Source organism: Stegostoma tigrinum, chromosome 15 (assembly GCF_030684315.1).
Source record: "Stegostoma tigrinum isolate sSteTig4 chromosome 15, sSteTig4.hap1, whole genome shotgun sequence".
In the NCBI taxonomy this organism is placed as follows: domain Eukaryota; kingdom Metazoa; phylum Chordata; class Chondrichthyes; order Orectolobiformes; family Stegostomatidae; genus Stegostoma; species Stegostoma tigrinum.
Window position 1 is genome coordinate 73337629 of NC_081368.1, and position 14852 is coordinate 73352480.

At 43.5% G+C, this 14852-nt stretch overlaps 1 protein-coding gene across 3 annotated transcripts in view; it reads left to right on the forward strand.

Annotated features, from left to right (window-relative positions):
* LOC125458698 (gamma-aminobutyric acid receptor subunit beta-4-like) overlaps positions 1-14326 on the forward strand; it is a 169273-nt gene extending 154947 nt beyond the window's left edge. For all 3 annotated transcript variants that reach the window (XM_048544170.1, XM_048544172.1, XM_048544169.1), the window contains 4 exons: positions 4015-4152; positions 4475-4627; positions 5201-5445; positions 12726-14326. In XM_048544170.1, the coding sequence (XP_048400127.1) occupies positions 4015-4152; positions 4475-4627; positions 5201-5445; positions 12726-13076 (887 nt within the window). In that variant the 3' untranslated portion in view covers positions 13077-14326. The remainder of the gene's footprint in view (positions 1-4014; positions 4153-4474; positions 4628-5200; positions 5446-12725) is intronic.
* Positions 14327-14852: the final 526 nt, after the last annotated feature.

A 14852-nucleotide genomic window follows, 5' to 3' on the forward strand; every position in this document is an offset into this window, starting at 1 on the left:
AGGGGTGAAAGATATAGGACAGATGTCAGAGGTAGTTTCTTTACTCAGAGAGTTGTAAGGGAGTGGAACACTTTGCCTGCAACGGTAGTAGATTCGCCAACTTTAGGTACATTTAAGTCGTCATTGGATAAGCATATGGACGTACATGGAATAGTGTAGGTTAGATGGGCTTGAGATCGGTATGACAGGTCGGCACAACATGGAGGGCCGAAGGGCCTGTACTGTGTGTAATGTTCTATGTTCTATCTACGTAGCTGCTATTGAGCGTTGGTGGTGGAGGGAATGAATGTTGGTTTGCCAATCAAACAGGCTGCTTTGTCTTGGATACTGTCAAGTTTCTCGAGCGCTGTTGGAGTTGTATCCGTCCAGGCAAGTAGGGAATATACTATCACACTCTTGAGTTGTGCCTTGTCGATGTGGATGGGCTTTAGGAAGTCAGGTAGAGATTTACACCCTACAGGATTCCTAGCCCTTGGCCTGTTTCTGTAGCCATTGTATTTATACAGTGAGTCCAGCTCAGTTTCTGTTCAACGGTAACCCGAAAGATGTCAAGTGTGGGCAAGTTAAAGGTGGCAATGCCTTTGAATATCTATGGGCAATTGTCAGATTCTCCATTGTTAGAGATGGTCATTGATCGACACTTGAATGTTGTGAATGTTGCTTGCCATTTTTCAGCCCAAACCTGGATATTATCTACGTCTTTCTGCATGTGAAGATATAGTGTATGAGAGTCATAGAAGTCTACAGCACAGAAAAAGGTCCTTTGGTCTTCATGTCTATGTTGGTTAAAAAAACTGTTCTAATCCCATTTTCCAGCATTTGCCGCAAAGCTTTGTAAGCTTTGGCATCATAACGATACACCAAAATACTTCTTAAACGTTATGAGGGTTTCTGCCCCTACCACTCTTACAGGCAGTGAGTTCCAGATTCCTACTATCCTCTGCATAAAAAGATTTTTCTTCACATCTCCTCTCAACCTCCTGGCCCTCACCTAAAATCTATGCCCTCATCGTTAATCACTTCACCAAGGGAGACTGCTTCAGTTTATAAGGAGTTGTGAATGAAGCTGAACATTGTCCAGTCATTGGTGAGCATCCCTACTCCTAACCTTTTGATGGAGTGAAGGTCATTGATAAAGCAGCTGAAGATGGGCCTAGGACACTACCCTGAGGAACTTCTGCAGAAATCACATGCAGTTGAGATGATTGATCTTGAACAATCATCTTCTTTGTGCCAGGTATGAGTGTAACAGGGGAGAGCTTTTCCTCTGATTTTAATTGACCCCAGATTTTGTAGGGCTCTTTGATGCCACACTCTGTTCAACGCAGCCTTGATGTCAAGGGGTCACCTCTGGAATTCACCTCTTTTGTTGATGTTTAAACGAAGGATGTAATGAGGTCAGGAACTGAGTGGCCTTGGCGGAACCCAAACTGGCCGTCATTGAGCAGCTTATTGCTGAGCAGGAGCTGTTTGGTAGCATCTTCCATCACTTTACTGATGACCGCGAGTAGACTGATGGGGCAGTAATTGGCTGGATGATATTTGTCGTGCTTTCTGTGTATAGGACATACCTAGGCAAATTTCCACATTGTCAGTTAGATTCCAGGTGTTGTAATTGTACTGAAAGAGGGTGTCATCAGTTCTGAGGCACAAGTTGTCAGTACTATTGCTGGAATGTTATCAGGGACCATAGCCTTTGCAGTATCCAGTGCCTGAAACTGTTTCTTGATGTTTGTAATGAATCAAATTGGCTAAAGATTGGTATCTTTGATCTGGTGATCACTAGAAGAAGTCAAGATGGATTATCCACTTGGCACTTTTGGCTGAAGATTCCTGTGAATGTTTCAGCCTTATTGTTTACATTGGACTTTTGCATTGTCGGGGATGGGGATATTTGTGACCCTCCTCCTCCAGTGAATCATTTAATTGTTCACCATTCGTGACGGAATATAGCAGGACTACAGAGCTCAGATCTGATCTGTTGGTTGTGGGATTTCTTAGCTTTTTCTAGAACTTGATGTTTATCCTGTTTGGCATATGAGTGGTCCTGCTTTTTAGCTTCACAAGGTTGACAAATCATTTTCAGGAATGCCTGGTGCTGCTCCTGACATGCCCTGTCCTTCAAACCAGGGTTGATCCACTGGCTTGTTGGTAATGGTTGAGTGGAGGATACTGCAGGTCATGAGGTTGCAGATCATGTTGGAGTCCAATTGTGCTGCTGTTGATGACCATAACACCTCATGGATGCCCAGTCTTGAGTTGCTAGAGCTGTTCGAAGTCTGTTCCATTTCTCACATAACAGTGTCACATAATACGATGGAAGGTAATCCCAAAGTGAAGGCGGGACTTCATCTCCACAAAGACTGCATGGTGGCCACTTTTCCCAATACTGTCATGGACAGATGCATCTGCAACCAGCAGATTGGTAAGGATGAGGTCAAGTATGTTTATCCCTCTTCTAAGTTCCTTCGCCACCTGCTGCACCCAATCTAGCAGCTATGTCCTGTATTACCCGGCCAGATCGATCAGTAGTACTGCTGCTGAGCCATTATTGGTGGTGGACGTTGAAATCCCCCACCCAGAGTACACGTTGTACACGTCCCACGTTCAGTGCTTCCTCCAAGTGTTGTTCGACATGGAGGAGTACTGATTCATTAGCCAAAGGAAGACAGTACGTAGTAATCAGCAGGAGGTTTCTTTACACCTATTTGACCTGTAGCCATGAGATTTCATGGAGTCACTAGTCAATGTTGAGCATTTTCAAGAGCAACTCCCTCCCGACTGTATACCACTGTGCCAACACCTTTGCTGGGTCTGTCATGCCGGTGGGATAGGACATATCCAGGCATGGTGATAGTCATGCCTGGAACACTGACTAAGGTACAATTCTGTGAGTATATCTATGTCAGGCTTGTGTTTGACTAGTCTGTGAGACAGCTCTTCTAATTTTGGCACTGGCCCCTGGATATAAGTGAGGAGGATTTTTCCATTGTAGTTTTGGGTGGCTATATTGAGTTTCATTCATTTTTTTGAAACTTATTAGCAGTTTTTTGGCTCTAAAGCCAATTTAGGCAGTGGTTAAAAGTAAACTGCATTGCTGCAGGTTTGGAGTCACATGAAAGTCAGACCAGGTATAGACAGCAGCTCTTCATCCCTGAGGACATTCAGGAACCAAACAGGTGTATGCAACAACTGACAATACTTACATGATGGTCACTAAATTTTTGATTGCAGATTTTGTGAATTGAAATTCCATCATTGGTGGTGGGATTCAAACCCAGGCTCGCAGAATATTGCCAGGAACTCTGAATTCCTTCATACCACGAGGCCATAACCTCCAGAGCGCTCCCTACCAGGCTCCCTCCCGCACACTCTCCTAGTCACCCTCCCATACTTCCTCCAACACTCTCGCACTCCTTCCTGCATTCTCTCATACACACGCTCCTGCACACCCTCCCACATCCCCTCCCACATTCCCTCCCTCACTCACTCCCGCACACCCTCTTGCACGACTCCCTTATTTACCTCTGCGCCCCATTCATATAGATGAGAAAACCTTGATTTATTAACTGTGCTTCAGAACTGTCCTGAAATTTTTAATAGCTTATATACTTTTCAACTCTCTGCTCTGCACGCCCTGTAGAATAGATGCCATTATTGTATACTGTCACTCGTGATCTTTGTACCAAAGAATATCATATCAAATTTCTTTGAACTTTACCTGCCACCTATTAGCTCACCTCATTAATCGAGTCAGCAGTCTAGCTTGCCCTTGTGGATGGACATTTATGGATCGTGATCAGATATAGCTATTCAATAGCTCTTTCTTCCACCTTTCCCACGTTGTTACTGTGTGAAAAGTCATTGGTAGGACATTAGCGTTTTTGGGCATTTAAGATAAAAGCTACCATATCCTGAGTGATAGACTCTGTTTAATACCTGTTATACTGCACACAGTGGACTATTACCACCAAGGAACATTGTCTGCTGACTTTTTCTACACTGTCTTTGCAGATGGATACACGACAGATGACATTGTGTTTCACTGGGAAGGTGACGATGCAGCTGTGACTGGGGTAGACAACCTTGAACTTCCTCAGTTCACAATTGTCAAACTGAACTTGCTATCAAAGGAGGTTGTTTTTGCAACAGGTAAGATGTTGTTATTTACAGATGCACATCATCTACATCCCAAAAAATATGACTGAGCTCCTTTATTTTCAAGTACTGCTGGTGTCAGTATAGAGAGAGAGATTTACTTTCAGTTTAAAAGCAGAGGGAGCTTTATTATGTTATCTCACTCCGTGCTGTACCTATTCTGAGAGTATTTAATGGGGACAGTGTAGATAGAGCTTCACTCTGTACCTTCACCCTGTGCTGTCCTTGTCCTAAGAGTGTTTGATGGGGACAGTGTAGAGAAAGCTGTGTCTAACACTTACCAGCCCCCTGATTATTTCATGTTGTGTGCTGCCAGGCTCATACCCTCGCCTGTCGCTCAGTTTTCGAATCAAGAGGAACATTGGCTATTTTATTCTGCAGACCTACATGCCATCAATCCTTATCACCATCCTGTCCTGGGTCTCTTTCTGGATCAATTACGATGCTTCAGCTGCACGAGTGGCCCTTGGTGAGTTACAACCAATCAAACCTGCACAATCTCCACGTCCTATATGATCAGGATCACCAAGTGAGGGGGAGTGGGCGCAGGCACTGGACTTTTCGCTCAAGAGAATCCCATTGTACCCTTGCTGCTTGATCTCTGTCCACCCCATAATCCCAGAATATTTGTCCTATTGTTTCTATACCACTGTCCGCTCCCATACATGGTCAAGGACTTGAATAATGATTCCTAAAGGGAGTCCCAATAATGTCAGTTTCCAATATTTGAACAGTCATTCGCTGCTTGGAAAGTGGTGCCTTGTCTCTAAACCACCATGACATACCTGAAATCTTGAAGGGTGCAATTGAAATGACAGATCTTTTGCTCCTTTCCTATCCTTGGCCAAGAAATAATACTCAGTTGTGGTGCATCAATTGATTTCTGTGCTGGCATTGGGATTGAACCCAGAGAAAGCTGCTCCATACAGCTCTGTACCACATGGACGATACATTTACCCAGCTCCTTCCGACTGCAGGATAAACTGAACCTTCAAAGTTTGTCTAAAATCTTTAACCATCCTTCACCCTACCTCTGATCCAGGTGTTACCACTGTACTGACCATGACCACCATCAACACCCACCTACGGGAAACCCTCCCAAAGATCCCTTACGTTAAAGCCATCGACATCTACCTGATGGGCTGCTTTGTTTTTGTGTTCCTCGCCTTGCTGGAGTATGCCTTCGTCAATTACATCTTCTTCGGCAAAGTCCCAGCCCAGCCAAAAAAGCCAACAGGAAAAGCCAGCAAGAGCAACACAGAGAGAGGACGACTCGGGAATACCAGAGTGAGTGGGGATACAGGGCAAGGGGGAATCAATGCTGCTAATCAACTCTGGCTAACAACGTCTGTGTCACATCCATATCTTCCAACCAGAGGACAGTCTTCATATGAGGCAGATCAATAAATTCATGATTGCAATAACATACACAGTTAATTCAATGTCTGCATTAATCTAGATTGTGATGAAACACACAGCTAATTCCACAGCTACATCCATCTGGAATGTAATGAAATACAGAGTTAATCACATGGTTGTACAGTTTTCGATATTACCTCATGGAGATATTGCCCCACACAAGACAGAGCCAATTGAAGGCCAGTCCTGGGTCCATTTAGTGCTTTGATTTTACGGAATTCAACTGACCAGTTGCCATGTACTTGCCTGTTCAACAGCCTACAAAGAACAGATAGCAACAAAAAAAGCTCATGAGACAGGAGGAGTGTTCAGTCCCATGTGATCTGGATCTGGGTTAAACATACAGATAGAGGGATGTATGTTTAAACATTGTTCCTGAAATAAGACAGAGCATGGGTGCAGACCGCACTTCATGGGAGGCTGTCTGATTGAGGCTGGCGTTTGATTGTGAACTATCTGAGGTGTTGAATTGTGGTTTACTCATATCTCCAGACTGCTTCTAATTATGGACTTGTGGCTAGATTGAAGCAGTGCCAGATTACATTTGGTTGCATACAGCATCAGATTGCAGCTTCCGAACTGTGTCTGAGAGTGCACCAAATTACATTTGGACTAAGTGTACCGATTACAGTCCAGTTGAGATTCATATTTATCTTTTCGTGGAATGTGGGCATCACTATCTGAGCCAGCATTTATTGCTCATTCCTAGTTGCCCTTGAGAAGATGGTGGTGAGATATCTTGAACTGCTGCACTCCATGTGCTGTGGGTTGACCCACAATACCTAAGAAGGGAGTTCCCGGATTTTGATCCAGCAACAGTGAAGGAAGAGTGATGTATTTCCAAGTCAGGATGGAGAGTTTGGAGAACTTTTGGATGGTAATATTCCCTTGTAGCTGCTGCCTTTTTCCTAGATAGATATGAATATTGATTTGGAAGATGCTGTCTAAGGAACTTTAGTGAATTTCTGCAGTGCTACCTGTAGATAACAAACACTGCTGTTACTGAGCTTCAGTGGTGGAGGGAGTGAATGTTTGTGGATGTCATGCCACTCAAGTGGACTGCTTTGTCCAGGATTGTGTCAAGTTTCTTGGGTGTTGTTGGAGCAGCACCCATCTAGACAAGTGGGGAGTTTTACGTTACAATCCTGATTTGTGCCTTGTAGATGGTGAACAGGCTTTGGAAACAAGGCTGTAATGAGGTCAAGAACTGAGTGACCCTGGCAGAACCCAAACTGAGCATCATTGAGCAGGATACTGCTGAGCAGGTGCTGATTGAAAACACTTTTGATGACACCTTCCATCACTTCACTGATGAAGAGAAGAGTGATGGGTCTGTAATTGGCTGGGTTGGATTTGTCCTACATTTGACAAACAACTGGTTTGGTCAAAATTAACGCTCACCGAGGTAAATATGGGTCAATAATTAAGGACAGCCAGCCTGGATTTCTTAAGGGCAAATTATATTTAACTAATTTGGAGGAGTTTATTCAAGCATCAACAGAGAGAATTGATAACGGTTACGTTTTTGATGTGGTGTACCAAGGACTTTAGAGCCTTTTAGGCTGGTCAGTTTAACATTAGAGTTGGGTAAGTTTTTAGAAACAATCATCATGAAAAAAAGTCCAAATATTGTCATGAAGTTGTTGTATATCAAACACTGCCTTGTCATTTTATTAAAAGTAAAATTTTGCAGATGCTGGAAATCTAAAATTAAATAGATCAAAGTGCTGGAGAAACTCAGCAGGACTGGCAGCATCTCTGGAGAGAGAAATAGAGTTTTGAGTCCGGTAAGATTCTTCTTTCAACAGAGGCAGAGGAGCAATAAACAGATGGTGAGGGTGCCCAGTGCAAAAGACAAAGGTTATCCTAATTGTGGTAAAGGAGAGGTAGAGACATAAAATAGCTTTAAACAGTAAGTATGTAAAGGAAGAACAGGGTCCCCTCTGCTGTGAGCAAAGCCTTCAACACACAAACAAAACACAGCTGACAGTATCAGAGATAATGGGAACTGCGGATGCTGGAGAATCCGAGATAACAAAGTGCGGAGCTGGATGAACACAGCAGGCCAAACAGCATCTAAGGAGCTGCTTGGCCTGCTGTGTTCATCCAGCTCCACACTTTGTTATCGCTTTATTATCACAGCTGAGAGAGTAGGCGGGTGGTGTGATCAAAATGAAGGATATAGGTTGTACTCTGAGTTTTGGAACTCAGTATTGAGTCTAGAAAGATGTAAAATGCCCAGGCAGAAAATGAGGTGTTGTTCTTTGAGTCTGTGTTGTACTTCATTGGAACAATGCAGCAGGCTTGGGACAGAAATGTCAAACAAGACCCAAATTGGTTTATTGAAATGGTATGTAACTGGGAGGCTGGGGTCACAGAATCACAGAATTCCTCCAGTGTGGAAACAGACCGTTTGGCCCAACAAGTCCACACTGACCCTTGGAGCATCCCACCCAGACCCATCCCCCTAATCTACAAATCCCTGAACACCACGGGCAATTTAGCTTAGCCAATCCACCTAACCTGCGCATTTTTGGACTGTGGGAGGAAAGCTACGTGGACACAGGGAGAATGTGCAAACTCTACACAGACAGTCACCCGAGGGGTGGGATTGAACCCAGGTCCCTAGCGCTGTGAGGCAGCAGTGCTAACTGTTGAGACACCATGCCACTGAGTCCTTCCTACAGACAGTGGAGGTGTTCCACAAAGAGGTTACCAAGTCTTGTAATATAAAGGAGACTGCACTGTGAGCACCAAATACAGTAGACTAGATTGAAAGGAATAAAATTGAAATGCTGCTTTACTTGGAAGGTGGGTTGGGTCATCGGACAGTGAGGAGGTGAATGGGTAAATGTTACACCTTCTGCAATTGCTTGGGAAGATGCAAAGCAGGAGATAGTGAGTGTAAGGAGTGATGGAGGAGTGGACAAGAGAGTCATTGTGGGTCCCTACAGAATGCTGAGGGGAGGGGAGGGCTAGATGCATTTGATGGCGGCCTCATGCTGGAGGCAACAGTGAATGCAGAGACATGTAGGGGCAAGTGAGGGCAAGGAAAATCCAATTATTGTTCCAAGAGGTAGGGGCAGGGACAAGAACTAAAATGCAGGAGATAGGTCATCTTGTGTGATTCAAGAAAACCTATCTGGCCATATTCTTACCAACAGCACAGTGCCAAATACATTTGTGATTTGGTACAGTACAGTATCCTTGTACAACTCAAAAATCTATTATGTTCCAGTAAAGGATGGGGAAAATTGAACTGTATTCCTTCCAACTATTAGTATTAGTAGGCAGATGCTGGGAGAAATTTGAATTCATTCAGGAGATCCAAGCGGATATGTAAAAGACACACCATGCTAATGAAGACATTTGTAAAAGACAGATCATGTATTTATTGATGAACTAACAGGCAGAGAAGGTCAATTAAGAGAATGTAGTGGAAGCTATTTATATGAATTTTAAAGCCTTCAGCAAACTATCACAGAAAAGGCTGGGTAACAAATGTGAGTCTTGTGGAGTAGGAATCAGTGTCAGCAGTTTGTTTGAAAATAATGGATGAAGGGCAGGAAGCAGTCAGTCAAACTAGCTGATTGGTTGTTAGACTGCAGGATAGTCGATAGTGGCGCTTGCCAAAAAGCAGTGCAGGGATACTGCTTTTTTTTTGCTACAATTAAATGAGTAGGATATTGGAATACAGAATAAAATTTTAAAAGTTGCTGGTGATATCAAATTTGGAGATATGGAAAACAGTGAGGGAGATACCTGAACTACATCAGGACATAGATAGAATGAGCAGTTTGGACAAACAAGGGGCAGATGGAATTTAATACAGGAAGGTATAGGAGATACATTTTGAAAGAAGGGATGGGAAATGTCAACATTTGATTGAGTCTACAGTGGTTGGAGTCATACCTGACACATAGGTAGATGGTCATGGCTGTTGGAGGTCAATCATCTCAGCTCCAGGACATCTCTGCAGGAGTTCTTCAGGACAGTGTCCTAGGCCTAATCATCTTTAGCTGCTTCATCAATGGCCTTCTCTCCATCATAAGGTCGGAAGAGAGAATGTTCACCGATAATTACGTAATGTTCAGCACTGTTCAGTAATGTTCAGATACTGAAGCCATCCATGTTCAAATGCAGCAGGATTTGAACAATATCCTGGCTTGGGCTGACAGGTGGTAAGTAACTTTCATGCCACTCAAATGCAAGGCTATGACCATCACCAATAAGAGACAATCTAACCACCATCCCTTGACATTCAATGGTGTTACCATCACTGAATCCCCCATGATCAAAACTATCAGTAGGGTGGGTATCATTGATCAGAAGCTCAACTGTACAGTAGCTAAAAGAGAAGGTCAGGGCTAGGAATATTGAGGCAAGTAACTCACCCCCTTACTTCCCAAAGCCTGTCTACCATCTACAATACACAAGTTAGGAGTGTGATGGAATACACCCCATTTGCCTGGATGAGGGCAGCCCCAAAAACATTCCAAAACCTGGCTTCATCCAAGATAAAGCAGCCCACTTGATTGGCAGTACATCCATAAGCATCCATTCCTTTTGCCACCAGCAGCAGCAGTGTGTACTATCTACAAGATGATCTGCAGAAATTCACCAAAGATCCTCGAGCAATAGATAATTGGGAACACCATGTGAACACTTTGAAGTTTCCCTCCAAGCCACTCACCAACCTGACTTGGAAATATATCATCATTCCTTCACTGTTGCTGGGTTAAAATCTTGGAATTCCATCCCTAAGGGCATTATGGATCAACCTACAGCAGACGGACAGCAGCAGTTCAAGAAGGCAACTCACCACCACCTTTTCAAGGGCAACTAGGGATGGGCAATAAATGCTGGCCACCCAGTTATGCCCACACCCCACAAATGAATACATTTTAAAAAACAAAGAATGAATAGCCTAATTTGAAAGAGTTTTTTACGGACAGAGTTACGTTAGGGATCATGTCCATCAATCATTCAAGTTGACAGAACATATTGAGCAAGTAATTAGTTAATGCGATGGCACCTAAGCTTCAAAATCTTTTAATGCTGTGGCTAGTAGAGTGGACAAGGGTGAATCAATAGAATTTGTGCATCTGGACTTTCAAAAGGCTTTTGGCAAAATAAGGAATATTAAAGCTCATGGCATTGGAGGTAATGTATTGACATGGATAGAAAACTGGTTAGCAGACAGGAAGCAGAGAGTTGGAATAAATGGATCCTTTTCAGAGTGACAGGCAGTGATGAGTAGGGTACTACAGGGTTCAGTGCTGGAACCCAGCTGTCCGCAATATACATTAACAATTTGGACGAAAGAATTGAATGCTTTATCTCTAAATTTTCAGATGACGCTGTTAGGTGGCAGTGTTTGCTGTGAGAAGTCTGCAGGATAACTTGGGAAGACAGGCTAAGTGGGCATATACTTGACAATTACAGTATAATGTTGATAAATGTGAGGTTGTCCACTTTGGTGCCAAAAACATGAAAGCAGATTATCTGAATGGTGGCAGTTTAGAAAAATGTGAGGTGCCGTGAGACCTAGGTGTCATGGTGGAACAGTTGCTAAAGGTTAGCATGCAAGTGGAGAGGCAGTGAGGAAACCTAATGGCATGCTGGCCTTCATCGTGAGAGAATTTGAGTATCAGAGTACGGATGTCTTGTTGTAGTTATACAGTGGCTTTGTGAAGCCATGCTTTGAATATTGTGTGCAGTTTTGGTCTCCTAGTCTGAGGAAGGACATTCTTGCCATTGAAGCAACCCAGAGAAGGTTCACCAGACTGATTCCCAGGATGGCAGGATTAGAATATGAAGAAAGATTGAATTGACTCGGTTTGTACTCACTGGAATTTAGAAGACTGAGACGTTTCTTATAGAAGCATATAAAATCCTGATGGGACTTGGACAGCCTTGATGTAGGCAGAATGTTCCTGATGTTGGGGAAGTCCAGAACTAAGGGTCACAATCTAGAATATGTGATAAACCATTCAGGACTGAGATGAGGAAGAATTTCATCACTCAGAGAGTTGTGAACCTGTGGAATTCTCTCCTACAGAAAGCTGTTGCGGCCAGTTTGTTAGATATATTCAAGACAGAGCTGGACATGGCACTTGCGGCTAAAGGGATCAAAGGGTATGAAGAGAAAGTGGGAATAAAATATTGAAATTGCATGATCAGCCATGATCATATTGAATGCTAGTGCAGGTTCAAAGGGCCAAATGGCCTACTCCTACACCTGTTTTATATGGTTCAATGTTTTTATGTTTCATTTATAGAGATTTTTGAGACTAACGCAAGGAAGTTATGCTGAATTTTTATAAAGATCTGGATGGCCGCAAAGAGAACGTTGGGTCCAGTTCTGGTCTCAAAACTTCAGGAAGCATGTGAGGGGCCTTGAGATGATGCAGATGTGATTTATCAGAATGCTCCAGGGATGAAGCATTTCAGTGTCAAGGCTTGGTTGGAAACGCTGAGGTTGTTCTCCGTGGAGTGAAGGAGATTGAGGGGAAATGTGAGTGAGGTAGACAAGATGAGGAAAGGTTTGGAGATGACAGACAAGGAAAGATTGTTCCCATTGTCTGATGGTACAAGGATGAGGGGAGACAGATGAAGGCTTTGAGACAGAGATATTGGGGTAGTGTAGAATATAAAGGAGGAACATTATATTCAAAAAAATGTGAGTGATAATACCTGTCATGCACTGCCTTTGAGCGGGGTGGACGTGAAGACAGTGAAAAATTTAAATTCAGTAACTGGTGAGGAGACTTTATGGTTTATAGGATAGAGTGGAAGAGAGAAACTCAGAGTTTGGTCTACAGGGAGCCAGTATGAGCTCATTGAGCTAAATATCCTCATTGCGTGGTGTAATATAGCTCTGACTCTATGATGTCCTGGATCTTGTGTTTCAAATGGGCTTTCTCAGTAATGATCATCATTCCTAAGAGTAGCTTTTGAATCCAGCTTTATTGTAACAGAATTGTGTCTTCCGATAATTAATAGGAGTTGTGAATGTGATACTGTACCAGTCAGCGGTGACCTAACCTGATTGCAGACTGCACCTGAGAGTGTTTGCTTCTGACTCAAATGGTGTGAAGATATATGTGATATGAATAACCCTGATGCTGTCTTCTCTCTGCATGTAGGTCGATGCACATGGAAATATCCTCTTAAGTACATTGGAACTGAATGATGAAGTCCTCCCATCAGAGGTTGCCAGCAGTGTGAGTGATTCACGCAATTCCGTCATGTCCTTTGACAGCTCTGGGATCCAGTTCCGTCGAGTCGGATCCAGAGATGGTCTAGGGCTAAGCACTAGGGAGCAAAACATAGACCGTGACCCCACCAAGAGCCGCCTCCGTCGCCGATCCTCCAAACTCAAGCTGAAGATCCCAAAGTTGACAGATGTCAGCGCCATTGACAAATGGTCCCGGGTGGTGTTCCCCATAACGTTTGGCTTGTTCAATGTGATTTACTGGCTGCACTATGTGCACTGAGGGGGTGGGGATGCCAGGGTAGGGGATAAAGAGAAAGAGAAAAAGAAAGAGAGAGAAAGAGATGGACAAGTCACATGGTCATCTTAAACCAACTGCCAACTTCATGTGACCAGGACTTTGTACACATGTAAAAAAGAAGGACAATTAGGAAAGGTCTTAACATCCATTGGGAATGTTCTGTCACCTTTCCATTGCCAGCTGTTTTGTTTCCCCTGAAATCCAAACATGGCTTTGCAACTTTCTGCTGTTAATGGTGCATGATGATCATTTCAAACCTGTACAAATTACAAACTCTATTGTAGATGGCTTTCGTAGACTGCTGCATCCACTGACAAACTATCACTTTGAATGACTGAATCCACCTCATTTATAAAGCATGGTTGAGAGAAAATACTGGGGCAGAGTGTGCAAGAAAAAGGAGAAGTCACTGATGGAGGAGTAAAGGTTAGAAATATAAGCAATTTGCAGTTAGCTCTTCTAAACCATGAGCCCAGAGAGGAAAGCTCCATTAAGATTGGTTCCTGTGGCTTGTTGTCTGCTGTAAAGAGGAGGAGCAGAGAGTTCTGCAGGGAGGCTTATGGGTGTAAACCTGTTTACAAGGAGCGCATGCTGAATTTGAGCTGTAGACTAGCCTCATGGTTATGATCTGTCTTCCACTGGTCAAATATGTTCGTGTTTGTTGTTCAAAAAGGAGACCTTTGGAGTCCAGTCTATAGCCATGTACTAACCCACCTCCATCTTATCCTTCACTCCTAGTTGGCAGTGGCTGGTTGTTGCTCCTCTTGCATTGTCTGTCCAGACATGAACCAACCTGAATCAACTTAGCCAATGACCTACTCAACTACACACGTATATCTGCCCGTTGGACTCCTCTTTGCCATGAATGAGTCGTGGGCACTGACTGAGAAGTGGACATTTCCTTTCAGTCTTCAAGCAAAACATTGCCTGTGTTTTTACGGCAGTAAATGCCCAAACCCCTGTCCACTGACAACTTGTGGTCACATAGGTTTGGCAGTGTTACACCAGGCCAAGATTGAAATTATTCAGAAAGGCTTCATAATTGTGATCTATATCACCTTGAGTTTAGGTATGAGGACCATCTCGTCAAGATTCTAAAATAATAAGTGTGGGATGATGGGGTGGTAGGAAGAAGACAGGCACATGGTTGAGTAGGGGGGAGAAGATGGGAAATGGTGGCAAGGAGAGGGATAATGCAGGGAAAGGGGCAATTAAGGGCAGGAGGAGTGAAGCAGAAGAAACTGACAGGGGAGGGAGGGTTCAGGAGATGGTGATAGGGGAAGTATGGGGTGATAGTGGGAGGGAACAGGGAGGGGGAGACCAAAGGTTGGAGGAGGAAATAATGCAGAGGGCAAGTGGAAGGGAAGGGGGGAGGCAAGGAAGCATTTGCACAGGGACAATCATGGAAACTGGTGAGGAAATAATGGGGATGGTGGGGGAAATGTGTTTCACAAGTAACTACCTGAAATTGGACTAATATTAGTAAAACTAACACTACTTCCCCTGACAACCAACATTACAATAACTCACTAATCATCCATGTAGAATTGGTCGATCAGATGTAACTTTCCAATATCCTACCTGTATCAAACATTTAACCCATACATTTACTGCATAACTAGTCTCTACCTGGTCCAGTGTAACAAACTCAAAGTGCTTAAAGGGCCTTCTCTTGTTTCTCTGAAACAAGTTTGAGAAGGTGAGTGGCCTACTCATGGTTTTAATGTTACTGTTTTTGGGACGAAAGTAAAAACTTTC